Source organism: Idiotropiscis lumnitzeri, chromosome 5 (assembly GCF_059441095.1).
Source record: "Idiotropiscis lumnitzeri isolate Australia: NSW breed Sydney's pygmy pipehorse chromosome 5, RoL_Ilum_1.0, whole genome shotgun sequence".
NCBI lineage: Eukaryota > Metazoa > Chordata > Actinopteri > Syngnathiformes > Syngnathidae > Idiotropiscis > Idiotropiscis lumnitzeri.
The window spans coordinates 19,297,799-19,322,026 of record NC_142395.1 but is presented as its reverse complement, the minus strand read 5'-3'; the positions used below and the strand labels follow the sequence as shown (position 1 = coordinate 19,322,026).

The 24,228-nt window shown below is 39.0% G+C and overlaps 1 protein-coding gene across 1 annotated transcript in view; it reads right to left on the bottom strand.

Moving 5' to 3' along the window:
• The window catches only part of LOC148337167 (glypican-6-like), a 78,616-nt gene that overhangs the window by 27,032 nt on the left and 27,356 nt on the right, over positions 1-24,228 (bottom strand). The window contains exons 3-4 of the mRNA XM_088295374.1: positions 13,137-13,528; positions 753-918 (exon numbers count right to left, since the gene is read on the bottom strand). Of these exons, the coding sequence (XP_088151500.1) occupies positions 753-918; positions 13,137-13,528 (558 nt within the window). The remainder of the gene's footprint in view (positions 1-752; positions 919-13,136; positions 13,529-24,228) is intronic.

Here is a 24,228-nt window from a genome sequence, read left to right as displayed (position 1 = left end):
CAAGTGAACAAGACACTAACTTTTTAACAGATGTCATAAAGCAGAGAGACATTTCATTCAGTACACTGGGGCCTGTGTTGATCTGAGGCTTCAGACATGCCACCAGAGAGAACACATGCTATGCAGTCTGGAGGCTTTTTGGAATACAATCCTGTCACAAATCAGCAAGTGGCTCAGAAGCACACTTTGCTTCACATATACTCGTCAAACATGTCATGGGGCTAGAATTCAACTCATTCAAGAAGTACATGACAAATAAGGCATTAGCCTGAAAATAAAAAAAAATCAAAAATCCACAGGGAACATTGAAGTGCCTCCTTTGTATGCATTTAACAGTGAGTCTTTCAGCAAGCAGCTACTTACAGCCTAACTGCAGTGCTCTATTACTCAACAAGCTCAGTTGGAAACACGACAGAAAATATGTTTGCCGAGGATCTTCTCTGCTTTATCAATCCCAAACAGCAGGGACCACAGCCAGCTATAAGCACTCTGCCCGGGTCCTCGCAATAGAAAACACCATTGCACAGAAGAAGAAAAAAAAACCGAGGGAATGGCTGAACAAATACGATCTTAGTTTTGTCTCTGTAAAGCTTTCAGAGCAGAACCAAATGCAGCACATCCAATTGAATTCCCACAGAGACTATTCCAAGAGAACAATGAAAAAGTAACATTGACGACTTGAAAGTACACAGAGATGCATACGCACACAGGACAAACAGACGCACAGACACCACATGCAATCATTTACTTACCAGTAAAAGTGTTCCATTCAAGATCCAGGTCGGCCTGGTTTGCGAGGCAGCCCCTCATGACGTTCTGACAATAGTTTCGGCAGGGCTTGAGCCCAGGCAGGCTTCGGCAGTATGGGCAGTACAACATCCTGGTCAAGGCTCGGACGCATGCGGGAGCAACATTTACCTGCAGAGCAACCAAATACATAGAAAAAAAAAATAGATACATACTTATTGCATTGACATAGAAGGCTGTCAAGCAAAGAATAAATGTTAAGGCATGACATTTTACTGATTTGGGGATATTTGATTCATAATCCCTCTATCCATTTTCTATACAATTTGTCCACAGTTGGTTCCAGCTGCCGTCTGCCTCCTGAGAGTTGATACGATTTAAGCGTAGCTAAATGTTCAAAATATAACCAGTCTGGGTTTATGTGCACATTCTGGCTCTTGTCCGCTTCAGCTTGTTTAGGCGGAGAATCGATCGACACTGGATTTTTGATTTTGTGGAGGTGACATGAGCTCACGTTTAATGTCAATAAATCCAAACTATCGTGCAGAATGCTTTTATACTTTCACAGGTTGAAGTGGACCACAGAGTAGTAATGTGCGTTTATATTTCGGTGGCAATCGGTCGCCGTTTTAGATAACAGAATTGACAATTCGAGCAATATGACTTCGCTTGCCTCCCTGTTGCGACGTAAACACGGCAACCAGAAAAAAATAACAAGCTGAGCTCCAAAGAGGGGGCGTGCCAATTTGTTGTAAATCTTATTGCGAAAAAGCCCTTAAATCACTGCAGGCTTTTTTCTTTTTTTTTTGGGGGGGGGGTGGCGCATTTTAATACTGATGACATTTTTAGATGCAAACCTATTAAATAAGTGTCAATGTTAACGTTAATGAAGCGTCCCTTTAACCTAATATGCATTGGTTTGGCTTATCAAAGGTAGTAGCTGTAGAATACGGAGAAACCCACATACCACACAGGAGGGCCTGAGTCTAAATTGTTACCCAACGGCTCATACTGTGACCCAGATGCGCTAAGCAATATTCCACTGTGCTGCCCTATGGACATTTTACCATTTTGAAAAGTTTAATTAACAATAACAATTAGTGCTAGTGCATAAACCTTCCATTGGGTGGTATTTAAAAAAAAAAAAATTAAGCACTCCACATATGTCACATGTCCCGAGTGTGCAAATGTAAAAAGTGCATGCGATAAAACAGCGTGACAACATGAGGTTTTCAACACTGTCCATCTTGATCTTTTGTGAAGGCTGCGCCTTTTGTTAGTGGGCCATGCCACTGCAATGGCTTGAGTGAAAGTGACAGGATTCTCACATCTGCTTCCCTTCAGAGGTGGGGATGCAGAACGAGGAGTACATCTGATAATTGGCCTGTCAGCCTCTGTATTCATGCTTGACTCTAGATTGTGTCCAGCATGTACTCTGGAGACTGCTGTGCGCCTGTGTGTTAGAGTGGTAACACATCAGACAGCAGCAGTCATAAGATTGAGACCACCGGCTGCATTCTAAGGCTTTGACTTCACTCATCATTATTTTAAGAGTTTAACCGATAAAATTCTAAAAAAAAGAAAAAGTACTTGAAATACTCCTACTTACTTCCAAATGTGTACTCTTTGTAATAATGATTGATAATGAGGTATTTGTGGACCGGTTCAAACTAACAGCCACATGATAAAGAAGGAAATATGAAGCGAGGAATTAAAAGATGGTGAAGAATGGTTAGGAAATGCACAATACAAATTGTCATCTCGTCATCTTTTAGGAGGGAAACAACTGAAGGGACATCTATCTATCTAGCTATCTATCTAGCTAGCTAGCTAGCTTGCTTGCAGGCTAGATAGCTTGCTCGCTAGATAACTTGCTCGCTAGCGAGCTAGCTGGCTCGCTAGATAGATAGCTTGATAGATAGCTTGCTAGCAATCACTCATTCATTATTGTAATCATGAACAAAAACTCTTGGTACACAAAACAAACACAGTGAAATAAAAATAAAGGAGAGATTAAAGCGACAAAAAAAAATGGTAGGAAAAAAAAGTTTACTTTAATAACAGTATTTGTGACATCTGAGTCTCTGTCTCACTTCCATCTTGTCTGTTGTTATCGCTGTGGTTCGTCTTTGATTTGGTACAATAAGTATGTGCGCTATTGTGTGGAAAAACAAGCAGGAGACTTGAAGCTCAGGAAAATGCAACCAGTGTGACATAGACTCTATTAGTGAGCTTGCTGCCACTGTTTGGCAGCTGGCATCAAGGATCAAATTCAACATCTTTGACATTTGCAATCTGCCACTGACATCACGCAATGTCTTGTAAGAAGCCATTACAACTAGGTTGCTTGTTGCCATTTCCCACTGCTTCGTGTCATCTGCTTGTGTTATGGCAAATTGTTTATATCACCCGAGGAGCATCGTTAACAGGGTGGCATTTTTAGAAAACAAGGCACATTTAACAGCTAACACGCTTGCAAAATATCATGCTCGATTTATGCACAGGCATTTCCCATTTGGATGAGAGACATTAAAGCAGTTGCAGCTAATAAATCCCAAAGCAGCCTTCATAAAGAGTGTTTTTTTTTTTCGAGCCAAAGTACAAGTATTAATAATGCTATGTAGAGTCAAATGCAGACATTTACAAGTTATAAAATAAGGATTTGTTAAACACAGCTTGTAATGTTGGTTTCCATTTTAATTGGCAAAGGATTTGAATTAAATCCTTGAGAGAGAGAAAAAGAAATCAAAATATATTTACTCTAGAGCGAATCACTTATAATTGTTTTGTAAAACCTTGTGTTGCCTCCTGCTCAAGCATTTTTTGACACGAACTCCAAAATAAAAATATAAGGAGGGTTACATTGAATTACAGTATAAACACAAAGATCCACAAGAAAAATGGAAATTTACACTTTGAGTGTGTCGTGTGTCTGTGAATGCGTGTGGGTGGCTGTGAGGTTTTCTAGGGGGAAAAGAAAAAAAAACAGAGATTGGAAAACAACACATACTGCCTGATAATTCTATTAATAGCCAAACAACTAAAGTTATCAACGTTTCACACTTCCAGTATTAATGTCATACTGTTAAAAACAAAGCGCACTTCTTCCAGTTGCAGAAGTAGCTGACAGTGATAACAAAATGGTAACTTTTACTTAATAACATGACATAAGACATTTTCATAACACATTCTGATGCAGAAGTTAATTGCAATTGCAAACAAGGCACTTAAAGAACACTCGTGTGTTTCCGCGTTCTTTATCAAGCAAGACCGAGTTGCGTGCTCTGCTTTGAGCCACCACGACACCACTGCCTATGCACAAGCCATGTGGGCTGGTCCGCTTGAATAACAAATGAACACCGAAGTAATAAATACTTAAAGCACCTACATTATACAGATGAACATATTTTTCCTCATAATTAATCACTTTTGGGCTCTTTCAGAAGGCTGTCTGTGTATCGCTCATGAAGGCGAGTCTTGGTCTACATGTGCTGACCCATCAAAACTCATATTGGGAGGCGGGGGGGGGGAATTCAATTAAGGTGCGCTTGCCCCATGGCAAGCGGTCACGTCGTTCGTGCAAACCTCATATATACAACGAATGGGCGGGCGGTGTCACGTGAAGTTTGGTTTGTGGCGATACTGCATTGAGAATGACAAATTGCATTTCATTTTAGAAAGTGCCGCACCAGTTTGGGGGGTGGGGGGGGCAGCTTGGCGGCCCGTGGGTTGGATGAGGCTGGTGGGCCGCCTATTGAGTTATGGATAGATGGTTGGAATAAGATGCGAAGTTTGTTAATGATTGTAGGTGTTGTTTATTGCTCGTGTAAAGCACATTGAGTTGCCTTGAGTATGAAATGTACTATAGAACTAAATCTGCCTTTCTTTTTGAAGGCTTTTGCTATCAGAAATGTTGACGTGTGGACATATTTGTATGTGGCGGCTCGGTGAATAACTGGTTGGTACGTCTGAAGTTCAGAGGTGCAAGGTCTGATTCCGGCTCCTGCCATCCTGTGCGGAGTTTGGATGTCCTCCCCGTGCCTGCGTGGGTTTTCTCCCACACTCCAAAGACATGCATGGGAGGTTAATGGAACACTCTAAATTGGCCCTAAGTATGATTGTGAGAGCGGATGGTTGTTTGTCTTTGTGCCCTGAAATTGGCTGGCAACCTGTCCAGGGTGTATCCTGCCGATTTGCCGTAGTCTGGGCGCCTATCCCATCTGATTCTGGCCGAGAGAAAGACTACACCCTGAACACACAAACGCCATCAATGAGCGGGAACCGATCTTATGCTTGCCCGCACACAAGTCTGGCGAATGTACATAGAGCAACTGCGACACAAATATTTAAAACAATATCCCAACCTGTTGAAGCTGCGCTTGACTTTTGTGAACATGTAAAATGTTACATTCCAAAGCTTGTCTGTCATTGTTTTGCCCGTGCCTATAAATTTGCTGTGTACCCTGTATGAAGGGTAATCTGATAATCTTGTTAGCACATCTTTACACTTGAGTGACTGGAATATTTCACAGCAGGCTGAGGGCAAGACTGAGACGCAAGCTGCCTCAGATCTAGTGTAAGATTAACACACACTAATCTACCCATCCGATGTTAAGCACTATGCATGCTGTTTGTGGGTACTGTAAGTGCGCGATATTATAATGAGAGTGTGGGCATGCAGAGAAAGTGGCCTGCTCATCAAACATCTGCTTTGAAGGAGGAATAAGAACTGTTCACCTGTCAAACTATTGAGCTCTCATGAATTTCTTCTTTATGAAGTATTAACATTCTATTCTAAAAGCAGCGATCTTGAACACTGACTGACTGTGCACCTGATAACACGGCCTATATAAAAAGTCACACCACATCAAGAGTAGACTGATGAGAAACACACACACACAATCGTCAACAAATGACACTCTTGGAAAATATCACCTTGCCTATCCAACAGGGTGTTGCCATGCACATATGGCGTGAACTCCCTTCAGGGGGAGAGCAGCTGAAATGGCTCGGTGCCACTTGTGAGAAATGACAATATCTTTGCAAGCTAGCAAGGCCAATCAAGGAGAGCGCTGGTGGGACACTGATGAGACCGATGCCAAGAATTTGTCTCAGCCGGTCTGTCATCATTTTTGTCATTGAGCGCATTGCTTTCACGGTGATTGGACACGGGTATGGGACTGCATTGCTGACCCGGCGTCCCCACTCAATTACACAGTCATTAATGTCGATTGCACTATGACTGATCCGTCATTGTGCAAAACAGATTGCCACTTGTTCCAAAGACAAACATTGATCACAAAACATTCCGGGAAGAACATGCAAAAAAAAAAAAAAAAAAGAACTCTAAACTGATGTTCGAGTAATTCCTTACAAGAATCTTGTATACGCTTCACAGAAGCATATAGTAAATCCTAAAATCCCACATCAAACGCTCGGCTTCTGCAGCACTGACAAGTGATCTAATGTCTAATCATGCTGTCAGACTTTCGCACAGCAGGAAAATAAAAGTGACTGCAATGAGGTTTAAATGCTCGAGGGTGAAATACCGTCCAGATCCCCAATGATTACAAAATAGTTGAATAAAAATGCATTCACGATGGCTGTGTAGTAGACACTAGAAAACAAAATTAGATATAAAGACCAACTGGTGTCTAGAACGGAATATGCAAAGTTAATGACTGAGTAATTATATGCATACAGTATAGTCAACTCCGCTTTATTTAAAGAGCAGTTTAAAAACGACCGTAGCAGCATACAAAGTGCTATACGTAAAAAAAGGAAAAATGAGACATATAAAAACAAAGATGGCTAAAATAAATTAATAAAGACAGGAAACATTTAGAAAATGCCAAGTCTCATGCTCAAGATGACTCGAAAAAAAAAAAAAACGAAGCTGAATTGGCTTACTTTTTTTTCTCCATAATTTTGAAGGTTACCTTGAAACTGTTGTGAATGGAAATTGTCTGGCTGACTTTGTGAGTAGTTTGGCTATTGGGCCATCATTTACTAGCATTGCTTCAATGCAACAGGAAAAACGTTTGGAGAAATTTTGTTTCTGTTTATTTAAGTTCATCTGCTGGAACATGTAAATAATTTCAGGAGGAATGTTCTACAATTAATCTTTAGGCTATTTCGAATTTCTGTTTCTGGAATAAAAAAAAAAAACATTCAAGAGTTGCTTGTTTTTTTTTTTATTTGTAACAAACATGAGTGATGTCATGTTTGCCGTGATCTATGATTTTTGTGCCCTCATCCTGCTCAGGAGACCTCAATCTTTAGCTCTTCTCTCATCTTTTAACAGCTTCAAACATGTGCAACAAGAGGGAAATAAAATGCAAATGAGAAATGATTGGAGATTTTGTCTTGTTATTTACAATGATGAATGATTTTTGAATATATATTTGACATTTTGGTCAGTGTATATTTTTTTTGTGCATCACGTCATACAGTTTTTTGTATGTGTTTAGTTGTATTGCTTTTATTTTTGCCTTATTTTACTCTGCTGACTGCCGCCAGGTCATCATTGCAAAAGCGAACCTGTTCTCAATTGCCTTATTGCACAAATAAAGGTTACATAAATAAAATCAACTCCTAATATTGACTCGCAGGTGCCCCGCCGATTTCATTCACTTTTGTTTCCCCCCAGCAACCACCTCCCTTCAACGTGAGACTCCCTGTGCTCCTCATCTTCAATGTAGAATGGCACCTAAGAAGATTCTAGAGAGAGTCTGCTGTGAATCAATGCATGTCTACCTGCCTTGTCAGAATATTAATAATGTGGGCAGATGTGACTCTCTGAAAGCACAGCGGTCCCCCGTGTGACCTGCATGAGTCAGCTCAATTGTCTGTCTTTCGTGGCCCCGCTGATTTATCCTGACACGAACCATGTTATGTGGCATGTCTAGAGCAGCAGTTGGGACTGTTTCTTTAATTTACAGAGACAAGCGCAAACATGTTAAAAGCCAGCCTCGTGCTAGTGGTGCTGCTCCATGAGCTATTTATCATCTCTTGTGGTTACATGACATGCATAGACAATATTGTTGTCCCACCACATCAGTGGTTTGCAGATAAAAGAGTATTCTCTGTCCACCTGAGGGAAGGCCAGCATCTCATCCAGAATGTCAGAGGGAAAAAAAACCCTCATTTGTTCTCAAGAAGATCCCGGGACAATTGCTGACAACTTGCTCTGAGAGCACATTCAATAAAAATGTGGTGGCATTCCGCTTCATTCAAGGTGTCATGAGAGCTTCATTATGTGATCTGGTGTATGAAGAGTGACTCGATGGCAAAGATAAATTGTGTCGTAACGATGGATGATTTTTTTTTTTTTTAATGGATCCCGTTTCTGGGTTGCTCTAAATGTCATTCTGCACAATACATAATGGGAGTGAAACTGTATCATTCAGAAATAAAACCCAATTGAGCAAGCGCATCCTGTAGTCTACAGTCAGTTTCTTTATTATCCTTTCATGTCTTTGTATTTGAAAGAACACGCTGTTGGTCATTCTTCCAACATTCTGCGGTTCATCGCAGATCAATATCTTTTAATTAAAAAAGGCATCTTTGCCGCAGCACATTTCCCAATGATGTGCCAAACCTTTTCGGAGCCAGTTGCCATCTGCCATTGCAGCGCTGTGGCCGAAGCCTCATCCCAGGCAAGCTGTGAGCGCTCGGCGCCAGCGAGAGAGGACTAGACAGACGCTGAGCATGAGGGTGAGAGACGAGTGTGCGGTGCGCGTATGTGGGACGACGGCTTTATTTGAAGAAATAGTCATCCTTGGAAACTGAATTTTACTACTACTTAATGTTGTAAATAAATACCTCTACAGGTTTGTCATCTGTAATATTTCAATGGCAGTAAGGAAACTCTAATTTATAGGATGCGATGGCAGAACGAGTGACAGTGCCTAAGGAAATCTCGGCCAATAATGATTGTTAGCGCTGAGCCAGTATTTTCCTTTCTCTTTTATTTATTTTTACAAACACAATTGTTCTTCGAAAAATACTGAACAAAAAAAAAAAAAAAACAAGAAAAAAAAACAGGATAAACTTGGGGAAAATATATGCAGGGGTCTACTGTAGTTTTGAGTGGTAATATGACCAATCGCCACTAGATGGCACTTACCCGGGGGCATTAACAAAATGTGAGTAGGCCTCATATTTATTCTTGCGTATTTGGAATATTATTTAGGACAAACAAAGTACCTCAATAATAATAACATTTTGACTGACTTGATTTTTGTAAAAAAATAAATAAATAGATAAATAAATAAATAAACTAAAAAATGTGTTCTCGCAGTTAATGTTAGTCTGCGTTTATTTTGTCGTTTACGTCAAACACTTTCTTGTTTAATTAGGATACTTGATCTTTTATACATGCATTGATAAATATATTATTAATAAAATAATGAAATAGATTAAGATCGCGAAGTTTGAATGTATGCATATGTAAAATTGCATTTTTGTCATACTTCTGTTTAGGAAGTGTTGTGGGTCCTGTGTGCACCCCCAGTAGCACTGAGGAAAAATGGTGCACCCCCTCAAGCATTTAGACGGATGTGCTAACCACGCTTTCATCATGCCACAACTGAGAATTATTTTACATTTTTAATTAGAATTAAATAATTAATTCAATTTAACACTGTCAGTGGCGTAACAATTTAAAATGTTTTTTGTAGATGTGGTGTGATTAGTGCGTCTCGTTTACTTGGGAAAAACTTTGGTGTGTTTATTTTGTATTCCTCTTTTAGAACTAGAACTGATAAAAAAAAAAAAAAAAAGAACAGGACTCAAGTTCAGGAGCTAGTACAACATAAAGGAGAAAATATGTTCCACAGGAAGTTTCTGTAGCTTATATGTTCTCCCCACCCACAGTGCATCCTGGTGGAGTGGTGGGCGGAGTCACAAAAGGGAAGCAATTCCAATCAGTCCGATCCACCTGGTGCTAATCAGCAGTCTGTAGTATTTAGGTTCAGCCCCAAACAAACAAAACTGCCGGAGTATTGCTCTGCATGTGGTCCTGCTGCTTGCCAAGTCCTGTGGGTTCTCGAGTTATCTTAGTTTGTCTTTGCGCCAGTAGTATTTAACGTTGGTTAAATAAGTTCTACTATGTTCTTTGTGTTTCTTTCTTTTTTAATATTAGCATACCAAGAGTACTTAATGTGTTTGTTTCTTTTAAGTGCTCTTGGACACTTTCTGTTTAGTTTTTGTAAATAGCCTTTTGGACCCCTTTGTTCTCGCCCATTTTCTATTTCTGTGGCCCTGTCCACTATTACTTGTTAGTCCCTTCTTGTTTTTACTCTCGCGACTATGTTTTGTGTTGTTGTAGTTCAAATCAACTGTTTGAATAAAGCCTTTGTCACTGCTCTCAAACACTTGCATCTGCATGGTGATCCCTTGTCTGGCCGTAAGGCCATCCATAACAAATGCAAAGTGTTGTGTTTTTTTTTTTTTTCTTTTTTTCTTCCGTACAAAACCACAAACAGTCTAAGTTTCTAATACCGTTGACAAATGGAGAAATCGCATTTAAAAAAAGACTGAATGAATATCACGTTCACCACACAGTAAATTGTTCCACCTATTGCTTTTCAGCAAAAACTATAAAATGAATCAAAGATATACACAGCATGTTGCGTGTGAAGGTTAGAAAGCATTTTTGATCTTTCTATTCAAGTATCTGCCAGTTTGGGTAATGAGATCAGCATTACAGTATACGCCATCAGGGAAACAAAACAAATCCCGCTGTACAAAATACCCTACTTCTTTCCATCCTCATGACGAAACATGTAGCAGGCACGCGGCTGGTTCTCATGCTCATGCAGTGTAAGTGCTAAGTGCTCTAAATACGCAAACTTTAAACCGTTCAAAAGGTCCAAATCCCCACAATCTTCTCTGAGCAGGTCTGAATGTGGTGGACTGTGTTTTAAGTACCCCCCCAGGATAAAACTCTTAATGGTCATCATAAACTGTAATCCAGAGAGATTCTGCTCTTAATCCAGGCATGGTGTCCATGTCGGTGTTCAGTGCAATCGCCTTTTGTGGAGTGAGATCTCTCCTGGTTTGACTTTATTGCAAAAGCAGCAATTATGAACGCTTCCTCTTTGTTTTCATAACATTCCGTGCAAAAGAAACATGGACAATTGAACAGACAGATGCTTGAAAGTTTGTCTGGCGTGTAAATGACACTTTTTTTTTTTTTTTTTTGGTAGTTTTAAAAGCGCCAGTTCAGTAAATTTAGTCCAAACAGGAGAGGACGTGAACATCACGAGAAACAACTTATTCTGATACCTTTTACATGTGCATTTTATCTGGTGAGTATCATTAACTACAGTGATTATTTCTTGTGAAAATAAACACACTAATGAAAAAAAAAAAAATGTCCGTCATGGTTAGATCCGTATTCCGTCAGAAGATGAAACTGGAATTATTGAGTGACCAATGTCACCTCACACAATTCAACTGCACAACATTTGATTTTGATATTGCTGGAATTTGATGTAAGTTTGTAAAATTATGAATATTTTCATAAATTATTAAACCTCGCCAGGAAAGTACTTTTTTTTTTTTGTGTGTGTGTGTGCTGGCAGCATCAGCGACCTAATTTCCACACTTTTCTCTGGAGCTTACTGTTGCTGCTATGTTGGAAAAAGAAAGCATGTGTGAGCACTTGTGCTTCATAGTTGAAGTGAATGCTCAAAAGATGTTTGTGCATCTCTACATTCTCTTAGTTTCTAATTTACTAGTTTGACAATGTTGATTTACAGAGTCCTTTTTTCCCCCCGCTTGCGTAAAGTCCATTCGACGAGCCCCCGGTTAAAATCATGCCGCAATTCCTGCGGTTTGTCGAGAAACGTGCTCTTTGTTTTCCATCACAAATGAAAGTATACCCTGTTAATGGAGGCAGCTTGTTTTCTTGTTTGAGTTGTTTTTCGCCCACAGAGGGTAATGTCTTCTTCTTGATTTGATTTGACAGTTGGCAACAGTTTACAGGACTCAAGTGGAACAACAACGACGTGAACAGTCAAGTCATGTCTGTCGTCGGTCCGTAAAGCGCAAGTCGCTCGCTCCGATGTTCGCTTTGACTTGCAGTCGCTGGTGATAACTCATACGCTGCGAGGTGGGAAATGAAAAGTAACTAGTAAACAGAACCTTTTTACTGCAGACTTGCTGTGAGAAACTGCCGAGACAAATCCAAAAGGACAATGAAACTGGCCTTTAATTCAAGAGAGCGGTGATTAACTTGGTCATGAAGCAGTGAGCAGCTAAAGTTAAACGATATATGACCTCACAGTGAAAGCTGTGAGAAGTGAAGGTAATTGTTAGGTCAAGGTGATTTGTCAAGTTGAGCTACTTTTCACTTGCAGTTTATGAACGGTCACTAGCCTGACAGCCTTCAGCGATGCAACACTGTTTCCTGGCTGCGCTTCATAATTGATGAGCGGGCATTGAATGTGGGATTTGATCCTGACCGGTCGTGCCTTTTAGGTCGACGACTGATGCATCGTTCAGTTCAACGCTTCCTATAGTGATTCTCTGCCTTTGAAAATTAGCAACTATTTCCTCGATGCACTCAAAGCTAAGTTGAATGGCTGCTGTGAGTTGTTGATGTAGTATAAATATATCTAAATAATTAAAAAAAAAAAGAATAATGCAAAAACATTCATCGAAATATTTCAACCATTTTTGCAATGCACTTTTTACATTTTGCTAATCATTTCAAATAACTAAGTCATATCTTCAGGGCAGGTGCGTGAAGGGGAGTGGAGATGAAATCATTAAAATGTGAAATGATAGTTGCCTTCATGAACAATCATATTGTACAGCCACACAATCAGAAAATATCACAAGACAATTTCTCCTTGAAAAGTAAAATGAAGAAAAATGCCACTAACACTAAATATGAAAAATAGAATCCCAATTGATTTGTTTTATGGCAAATATTAATGATTAATGCAAAACTTTGATGTCAGAAAAAAGCCACTTTGCTTGAGTCTTGATTTTTTTTTTTTTTTTTTTTAGTCAATAATTCTCAGAAAACAGGAATATGTTAAAACTGTTTGACATCAAGTCTGCAGTCAACTAAATGCCAACTTTGTTTGCAAAATGTGTTTGATATTGTGGCCGTAGTTTGTAGCAGAACTGCACGGCATCACAGTGAGATCTTTTTATTCTTCATAGAAAAAAAACCCTTCAGATTAAATTACTATATAGATATAAAAAAAAAATATTAAAAATATATAATTTTGGTTTACTATAGCATGCACTAAAAGAAAACAATCACAATATGGCATAATGGTAAAATTCCTTTCAGTCAAACTGGCAAATTTTTTTTAAATGGCAGAGAATATAAGCAAACACAGTTTTCGTAGGCGGAACATGAAACTCACCTTGGCAACCCTGTTGGCGACCTCCCGACCGACCATGAGGCCCTGGACAAAAGTCCGTGCGGCAATCAAGGCCCTGGTGACCTGAGCCTTGAGTTTCCTGGGCACATCTCCGAAGGGCTTGAGTTGATCTGAGTATTTACTGACACACTCCAGGTAATCATCCGTGAAGTGGTACTGGGAGTTGAATAGTTGGAACATCCGCTCCAGCAGCCTGGACCAGAAATCATTGAGCATCTCCTCCAGGTTGACGTTGCCCCCTGTGTAGTAGCGCTTTAGTTCAGTGAACAGGTCCTGGAATACCTCGGAATTTTTCATGTACAGCTTCCCAAATGTCCTTGAGAACAGGCTGTTCAGAGACCTCTCGGAATTGTCCAGGAGTTCCAAGAAAAACTCTGTATGGGTTGATGTGAAAGAGGAAATCAAGTCAGAGGATGAACAAATATGCAAGATCTTTACACCATGTGCTGACTTTTTAATTCATAAATTCCATATACAAGACTCAAAAGGCAAAACATAACAGCCAAATCTACAGGTGCATCATTAAATCCCCAATTTAATGTAGTACTCGGAAAAAATTATATAAGGGTTTTACTTTTAGATGTGGTCAGGAATGCAACAACATAACGTTTGACATCTTAAGAAATAATGACACTAGTCCAAAAAAATTAGTTAATTTTTTTTATTCAGTGACGCAAGTGAACCTTTCTCGTTTTTGTTTTCGCTAGCACATCAGGTTGTCGTGACGATAATAATAAACCTCGCCTGCGTGGCACTTGTCTTGAGCATGAAGACACCAACGCATAAGAGTCAAATCAGCTGGGGAGTCTTTCTAAAGCCTCCTAAATAGGATCTCATGTTAAGCTCCTAATTAATGTCTCCATGTCAGATATTCCTCCTACCTCGAGCTTTGTAAACAAGCATGTGGCACATGAATCAACATTTCACGTGTCAGGCTTGCTCATAAAACATTTGAACATTTGGAGCCTCGTGAGCTTTACCGGCTTGTTAGCCTCTTGGCACGACAGTATTACAAATCCCCAACTATGATGATGAGCAATTGTTCTTGTAATGCATTCCTTCTTTTCCTTCAGTATTGCTTCGAATTGTACTCTAAATATATATTTTTTTCTAAATAACCAATTGTATTTTCAATCCAAACATGACTATACTTCCGTTTGAATGTTATACCAATGGAGTTGATTACCGAGAACGTCTCCAATCACGACAGAAAATTGACGGGTGTTTACTTATAACCTCTAAATTGCAATCCTGCTTAACTGTGAATTAAAATCACTTCAAAGATTCAGCAGCTGTTGAATCTATTTGACGTGTTTTGCAATGTATTGGTATTTTAGCAAGCTGCTCAGCCCAAACACGTTTCCCTTATTTGAACTGTATCCACCCTGAAGAGATTGGGGAGTCGTCCCTCGTCACTTTTCTTTTTTCTTGCTTGCAGCACGATGACCTGCAATTACACCTACCTTTGTTTAAATATTGAAAGCCTGTGGGGCTTTTTCCAATTGGATCAAAATCAAGGACAGGCAGTCTCATGTGGACTGAACATGTAAGGTTGGCTCTGTACAAGCCTTAAAGAAGCTTTCCAGATGGATAAACTTTAAGAAGGCAAATCACGGATGAGCACTTTAATTTCACAAAATATGTTTGAATAATTGGATGGACAATTTCGCTTTCCAAAAAAAAAAAAAAACTTCTGGTATTATACAGCTCTGATCTTAACTAGTTGGTTTTCCCATTTTCAATATTGAGGTGAGATGCTACAGGCAGTGCTTTGCTGTTGAACTACAAGTCAACAACAACAGAATCGATTTCCCTCGGAATTAAATATCCAAAGAGCTACCAGCGATGACAATTTGTCCCCTGAAAACAATTGATGATCAGTAATGACGCAAACCTGCTGGCATAATTATATGACATTTGAGCTCGCTCGTCATCGTCAAGAATCCATCTCGTTGCCGTGCGTCTCTGCAGAAATGATGCCGGATTTTGCGAAAGCTCGAACAACAGTCTAAGCAGACACGTTCGCCCAAGCGTGCAGAAATTGTGGCGGAACTTGACCGGCGTTGCCTCCCACTCTTAGTAAAACTGTTTTCAGGATCTGTCATCCATCGCTACCAGCCGCTCACAACTTTGGTTCAAGATTAGAGTTCCTTCGTCAAGCGTCCAAGAATGATGGCAATCTACCGTCCTTTTTCACGCGCACCCTACCCCATATAATGACCGCCTTTCCTCGATGAAAATACGATTAATAATTATTGCATTGATATTCCATTCTTTTAAAAAAAAGTGGCTGATATTCATGAATGTATAAATAATAAACGCGTATTGACCACAAATAAACGGTTCTTTTAAAATCATCTTTGATCGAACAGTTTGAGAAAACTAAATTGGAATATAATTGTGAAACAGGTTGAAATGCAAGGCGGAGACAAGTACTCAAGTTTATACTTGCAAGGAATACAAATCAACCTGCTCCACACTATTGACAGACTTCATTTTTCGTATTAGATTCTTCTCAAAACACCCGCATTGTGCAACTATTTAGCTTGATGTGATTTGAAGGCCAGAGCCTTCATAAATACTGCAGTGGGAGTTTCAGACTGCAGCCGCAGCTGGCCAACTCATTAATGGGACAAAACTCATAACTGGCCACATAATCATACGACTGAGAGTTATTGACCTTGCACAGCGTTCAACAGCTTTGGAAGGAACAAATGTTTTTGCGCTTACTGACAAGAGTAATTGGTACACACCGACATAAATTAGAGCAAATGTCTGAGCAGGTAACTATCCTGAAATCTGAGTTGATGCAAAAAAATGTGAGAATAAGAAGAAGAACAACAAAAAAATATGGAAATCTGTTAGCCAGTAAGCAACTCTGAGCCGGAGTCTTGAGCCTCTTAAAAACCGTCCGAGGATTATCTCTTTTTTGAATCGCTGATGTATTTGTAGGATGTTTTAAATATTATACAAGAGTATTGTTAAGCTCTGTCAAATGCACAAAGCATGTTGAGTGAGACATTTTTTTAAATCTGATCTCCCTTTTTTTTTTAATCACTTTGTTGACTTTTTTCGTCGTTGACAAACACATCATCTGAAGGGAAATAATATCTATATTTTGTTTCTCTGTGAGAAAATACTGTACAACGATCACAATATAATTACGTAACGATGGGCTTTGCGGCGATTACATTTGATACTGAATATATTCTAATGAACTGTCCAAGTTATTCTGAGTGTGACAAATCAATTTTTAAGAAGAACAGCAGCACAAAGGAAGCATGGATATTGCCATAATTAGCGGAAATAATTATAATGACTCATAAAAGGTGACCTTTTTGTCATGAAGTTATTTTTACCTCATGAAATGCAATAGCATGCAAATAAATCTAATTTGCAACATTATTTATGTAAAAAAAAAAAAGTTATCATTTAATATAATTTTTATCATCTGATCCAAACAACAGCAACATGGCGACAAGATGGACATGTTGCGTTTGTTGTGACTTCTGATGGGAACTTTAAAGAGACTCACAATCGCAGCCAAACAGTTCAATTCTTGACTTTGAAGGGTATCCAAAAGCAAAGCACACCGTATCCAAGTGACATTGATGAAATAGTTCTCGATGACATGGTAGGTTTATTTGATGCGAGACGGCTCATCAATCTTCAATAAATTCATTTTGCACAATAAATGAGTCACTTGGCTTTGATGACAGTGCATTTTCAGTAGATTGCATTGTGTGCAGTGCAACTGCTGGTGAATCGCATTCTCCTCACATACTTGCTGCATATAGCAATAGAACTGACAACATCAATACGAGGTACTCATAATTAAAAGCCCCTTTTATAGGATCCCGGTGAATGGCGGGCCACTTTCGCACAGCCCATCAATCACTGACTGGCAGCTCATTTAAGCATCTTTAATATTACAGTTGCTGCAGCCACCGCCTTTTTACAAACACCAATTGTTAGAATAGAATCTCAGCGAAATTCTGTGGGGGGCGGGGCGCATTGTACTACACTTTGTTGCAGGAAACCTGACAGACAGAATTGAGGAAAAGCCACTTGTCAGTTCCCCAAAGAAATAACTTAATGCTCCCTGATTGCAGCCGTGAAAGGGGGGCACATATTTGCCTTGGATAATGGGCTTTTAGACGATAATGGCGCGTAGCAAGCCAGCCAAATACAGGCATATTACAATTCAGCATCTGTTATATTAGAAGTTGTTCCGTGTCGTCCAAACCAACCATCTGGCCCTGTAAATAAAGGATGAGTGGATATTGGTGCCAATTTCCAAGTTTGCTGCAAGATCAGTTCCGTCTGGAAAATTGCGCAGCCACAAACAAACGTAAAACTCTTTGACAATGACTGTATTGCAGTGGTGTGCAGCCAGGGTCTGCGACGCCTCCTCTGAGGCGGGAAGACTGATGCACATTTACAATTGACATGAAATTGTATGAATTTGTTCTATTGAGTGTATTTTATCCATTTCATAGTCTGTCTTGGCTGCGTAGCTTCCAGTAGCTTACACGTGTTAAATGTTTTTTTTTTGTACAATAAGATATCAGTTTCTGTGCATTTTCATGTCAATGTAATCTGCCCAGAGCCTTCAGATTCCAGCGTGCTGGCGAATGACACAGTGTGCAGTTGAGGCTCATGAATGTTGGCCATGAATAAAAATACATTTTATAGGAAGAAAAAAAATGGACATTTTGAGGAAATATTGGCCAACACCTTACCTCACTGGCTTGTTTCAATTCGGAAATCGTTTTTTTTTTTGTCACTTGTGACAACTAGCTAGCATTACACTAGACAATAGCATCCATCAAGCTTTGAAGAGCGAAGTATGATAGCTTCTGTCTATATTATAATAATTTGTTATTTTATTATTTTGTCTATATTAATCAGTATCGCTAAAAAAAATTGCTCCTCAAAATAAAATAGTTGCTCTTTAAATTAAGTCATTGATCAGCAAAACTGCTTTTCAAATAAAAAAAGTTGGCTGGAGACTTGCAATGTACGAAAACATTTTTGTCCTCTTATTCAATAAATTTTGATTGTGAGCAGCTACATTGTAGAGTAGATGTAATAATTAATCTTCAAATCTCTGTAATGCCACACAGTTTTATTATTGGTGTAGTATTTTGTAAAATTGTTACATGACGGTGGTGGTATTAAGTGATGTTTTTGTGGTTTGCTTTGATGAATATTTTTGTTGATATGATGTCTTTACTACAGAGGACTTGCATCAAAAGTTGATATATACAATTTTCATGGTTAAAAGCCTAGCATGGCATGAACGACGTGTTTAATTTGGGATAAACTACTCCCCAAATTGCAATTTCATTTACATACCCTGTACAAGGAGTCATAAAAATTATGACAAATCATAAAATAATTCATAAAGTGGTTGAAAAAGGAAAACAAATGGGCACATCTGTTGTAGCTCAAGCTTGCTTTTTTTCTTTCGCAGTAGATGAAACACAACTGATGTCGCTAGTTTTTCCTTCAGAATACTGTCTGCCACTTCTAGAAGCTCCTATCATCACATCTCAAAGCACAAGAATAATTGTCCTTGAGGAAATTAATTACCTTTTTGCACTGCCACTCTCGGTGGAAAGTGGGTCTAAGTTAATGAATGATGAAAAACTGTCATATCTTTCACTGACACTCATTTTTCTGGTTGGAGTTTTGAGCCACTGAGTCTTTGATTGTTTATGCACATGAGATTTTTGATTTATGAACTCATTTCATTCAAAGACACGAAGTGACTGCTTGCAAAACATGGAGTTGCACTCAGCCCAAATAGAATTTTGCGAATTTGTTATGCTTTTTACCAAAACATAACCCCTTGATATTTTTTGCTTGAACTAAAGACCTTGGGAATTAATCTTTTTTTTTTTCCTTATGAGTTTTACACCTCCTGTTGATCATGAGAGTTCCACTCAATCTGCACAAATAGTCTTATTGACGCTGAATATTCACTGTTCAAAATAAACCTGCAAGCTTGTAGTCCGCTTGAGGTCAATTTGGGCCAATTCCATGTCTGGCTATGTCCAGCTTGTTAATGATGCCGAAATCTTTACAAAAAAGAATGGTTTGTAGTTTATTAATGCATTTTTTTCTGTCTATTGCAAAGATGAGGTGCTCACAATCTCAAGAGATCATTACGTGTTTTTTACCTTCACTGGCATTCAGCATGCAAGGTGATTGTCACCTTGTATGTTGTTATTATTGAGTGACAGTTTTGCACTAATCATTGATTTATGTTTAAGTAAGACTCGAGTAAAATGTGACCTTGAGCCAGGTTTACAGATTAAATGAACTAGATTTTTCTCATGTTTGATTTTATTTGAAATCATACATGCATTTTCTTTTTCATTATTGTTGTAATTTAAAACAGAACAGTGCCTTGGACAGTTCTATGTGTCTTAACTGAGTTAAATTCACTGACATTTTGAGATCAAAGAATTTTTTTTTTTGATTTTTACAAAGAAATAGTAATCATCTGGAATATTGAGAGAAATTAATTGGGATTTTCTTGTTAGGCAAAATCGAACAGGACTTACTACAACTACTACTTGTAATAAGAAAATACTTAATACCTAATTCCTAATATTATTTTAAAATAAGTAACCGGATATAACAGTTCAAATAAAGTCACACACGACTGATAAGTGGAATTGTCCGCCTAACTTCAACTGCTCAATTTAGCAAGATAACTTATTTCCAAACACTGTCCTCTTTACACCCCGAATGTACTGAAGGACCGCAATGCACCATTCTCATTGGGTTGATCCTCTTCTTTGTTGTGAATAGGGTCCTTCAGCCTAAGGCTCACATATGGAAGGATGAAATCCTCCAATTTCAGTGACTGTTGTGTTTTGTATCTACAGGGCATTGGAATGTGAGAAAGCCTGCAGAATGGGTTTGTTGTGGTCAAAAATAGCAAACGCTACCAGACAAAAATCGTACAGGAACAGACATGCTCCATTAAGGGACTATCTGTTAATTCAAATAAAGAATAATGCACCAACATCACTGGTCGTTGGGAATAGCGGCCTGAAAGAATCCATTAACCCACTACCAATTTTTCGGAATATCAAAAAGTCATTTGAATGTTCAATGATTAAATTCAGCTAAATGCTCTCAACTTTGTGGGAACAATTTGGTAGCAAACATTTCAGTTTTTCAAACAACATTACTCTAATTATCCTGTTCATGCTCACGTAAGAGACAGAGCCAATCCCAGCTGACTTTTGACGAGTCCTAAGTCAGGCACAGGGAACTAATGGAGACAGACAACCACTGACACCTATAATCATTTTAGAGTCCTCGATTCAACTAATGCCAACGTCAAGCAAAATGAATGTAGCTGATTTTGGGCCGACAGACGTGTCGCAGATCAACGTAGTGTCTCGTAGCGGATTTTGAGTCGTCGGGATGACTCGCAGTCTGTCTAGTGTGACATAGTCACGATTGGTTATTTGGCGTTTTGGACGCCACCACGAAAGTCTAACCTGTCAGAAATTCTGACCAATAGGAAGACAGTGCTCTCCTATTTACGTATAAACAATAAAAATATTGGGAAGTATACGAAGCATTTCAACTCATGCTAAGTTTGCTAACTGCAAAGCCAGTAGTGGATTTGCAAATGCGGTGTTATTAAACAAATTTGTTTAAGACAACACACAAAAAAAAAAATCACCTGTTTTCTGAAGCTGAGCCGTGATTGGTCGTTATCTGAGCCCTGAGCAACTGTGATGTCATTTTGAACGACATAAAAAATGTGTAGCCTGAGACGGCCATGAGTCAAGTTTTTGGCTCGTGGAAGAAAACAGTTGTAAAAACAAACAAGGAACCTTTGTGGTCACTGCGGCGATTTGTGGACCTGGAAACAAGGAAAGCTGCAGTTTTGTTTTGTGTTTTTCACCAAGGTGCACAACGACAGATCCTGTGCCAAATATACACTTCTTGACATATGCTGTACATTCCTTGATGGTGTATCTTAAAAGTCCAGGATATATTTCAAGACACATCTTGATCAACCTTTTGGAAGACCATCCAACATTTTTACTCACATTGAAGCTCTGCAGAAGAAAGAACCCAAAAGGCTAAATCCTGTTTAAGTGGCATTTACATGACATTTCTTTGTCCTGCTTGACATTTGCTGAATTAAATATTCCTTGCGAAGACCAACTTGTATTGTTTTTTTTTTCATTTTCATTCCAGACCTCACTGATACCATTTTTATGAGTTCTAAATAGAATGTTCGGAAAAACAAGACAGTTTGATGCTTTCAATATAGTTTTTTTTTCCAAAGGACCGGGAATAGATTAAAAAAAAGCTGCAGGGAATAAACTGTGTTGGAGGGCTCTGTATTGCGCTTGATTGACCAATAAATTGTTATAATAAAATCTGTAAGCATGATGCAGCCGCCAACTCCGTTTTGAAAGTCTGCCGGTTGTATTTTTGCTGACATTAATTTGCCTCCATGGTGCGCCAAGAGAGCATTTCATAGCCAGAAAAATAGACAACATAGATATTTTTTTGTTCTTGATGAGTTCCTGCCAGCAGCCAAAACTACAAGGTGACACATAATAGCAGCTGTCTAAAATTTCAGTAAAAAACACATTTTCATCAATTAAGACGCACGTAAACACACCGGAATAAAAACACATCCTGGATGACCAACAAACCTTAGCGTTCAGCGCACGAGACACACAGATGAACATTTCAACAATATGACCTCCCTCAACAAGGCAGAAAGCCACTTCCTGGCTCAGGTAACTGCTGTAAAGCGTTCACAGCAGGTAGTCGGCCTGTTTTTTAGATAATGAGGCTTGGCAAGTTTTAGAAGCTACACGCTAAAAGTAGCACACTTTGAAAGACCTCATCACTGCAGGCGGAGAAGGACAAAGATAGTCAGTTTTGAGAAAAAGACTTTATATGACTTTATAAGAGTTTGTTTTTTTTATTTCCGATATAAAAAGATGCACTGTTATTTTTGTGATGCATTCCAGCACAAGAAGATAAAGATTAAGGTTCTGAACCACCAAGTATAAATGAAGATTATATATCATCAATAAAAAACCTGATTTGATCCTGCCTATTTTTCAGTGGCCTGATTGTTATAACGGAACAATTCCACCTGAATTCGGCAAATAATTGTCTTTCATCAAACACAATAGTGTTGATTCCTTCTGACCTCTCATGGCAACTTCATCTGAGTCACGATCACGCTTTGGAATGCAGGTCATATTCATGGCAAGCATGAAACTGTCACAATAAAAGGCCAAAATGGAATGAAACTAAATGAAAGTTTCTGTATGATTTTAATTTAGATCAGGAAGAAAAGTATCCACATCACTTTATTCGTTTGGGTAACAATGCTGTCAGGCTTGTTGACACTGAGAAAGAAAAAAATAAAATAAATAAAAAACACCAACCCACAATTATACAAAAAAGTGATTTTTCAAAATAAATGGATTCATTCGACAAAGTTGAATTCTTATTTCAGTATTTTTCCTCTCAGTAACAGATGCTTTGCAAATATTCAATAAATCATTTCATGAATGCTGCAACCTTGCCAGAGAGAGAGAAGAAAAAAATCAGCTCAACAATTTGTAATATGAATAGACCAATTAATCACTCCGTACTTGGACACACTCACAGACTTGAATACATATTTCTTAACTCTTATCTTTTTTTGATGAGGCGGCTGTATCTAAACTTTCAGACTGCATGTTGACTGGTGCATGAATCAAATCTGCTCCGGTATGCGAGTGAGAAAACAATCAATGCTTTTATGGCCTTTCCCGGTGCTCGGGTTACTCTTTCCGAAAGCAACTTGTAGATCAGTGGGCTGTATGTAGCTCCGACCCTGGTCGTCACGATAACGTGAAATTGTCCTCTCGATGCTGATGCTAACGTTAGATCATTGAAGCTAGACTCCAGAGGCCCATGCAGATGCTGATTTTGAGGCACTTGCCACTGCATTGTCGTCAGCCATGCGTCTGCTATTAATTTGCCACAATTCTCTCGCTTGTATATCAAAATCGTTGTCCATTGTGTGATGTGCAAGCGGAAGGTGAGTGTCCAGGATACTTTAGACACGAGTCTGCACCCTATTTGTGTGTGTTGGAATGCTACTGAATAATGCAGTCAGTGTGAGGTTGCGAGGTGGTTCTTAATCAAATTTCAATTGCACAATGTCTTTTTGTCATGTGGAAATACTCCTTAAGCATCGGAAAAATCCGCCACTTTTGCTGCTTTAATAATGGGCCCAGCGAGGAATTTGTAAAAGCTCATCTGGTGAAATCTTGAAGAGGCTCGGCGTGTCATTACAATATCGCTGTTGTTTTGGATGAATGCTGCTGTGAGCTGTGGCAGCATTCAAAGCGATGCGCGCTCACCACTCAGCCTTGTTAGCGAATCGTTTTTGTGATCCAATGGCGCTGCTTTAAGCGTCCCAAGGATACAGATGACATTTAGTTGTAAGCATACCTTCATTCCAGATTTGGCTCTGCATTAAATATCCAAGGCAAAGCAAACTGTTGTGATTGTCTGTTGGATTCATGATGGTGCCATAAGCCACCTTTTGCTGTGGGGCATCTCGCTGTTTGACACAAAGTTCACGACTGACAGACGCCAGGGAAGTCAATTAGACGAGCTCAAAGAATCAAAGTCATTTCCTCCACGGATGGGACTAAAACTTGTTGAATAGAAACGGGCAAATTGGCTGCTTCTTTGCTGTGAAGCTGAATGGCATTTTTGTCTGTGTGGTTGTTGGAGTGTGCATTAAAGAATTCATGCAGCGCTTTCGATGACGAATCTTAACTGTAGAGTAATTCAAAGTACTCAAACGAGAAGTAAAGAATCATCTCTGCCCTTGTCACTGATGTCATTTCTAATGAGAAGAAAGCATTTTTTTTTTCAATCAAAAAAGGGATTGAAGCTTGAAACTATGTGGGAGGGTGATGGTGCCTGCTTTGTGTGGATCAGGGAGTACATACTGTTCAAAAAGATGCAAGATAAGGCATTTTCTAAATAGCCAACAACGAATGAACCG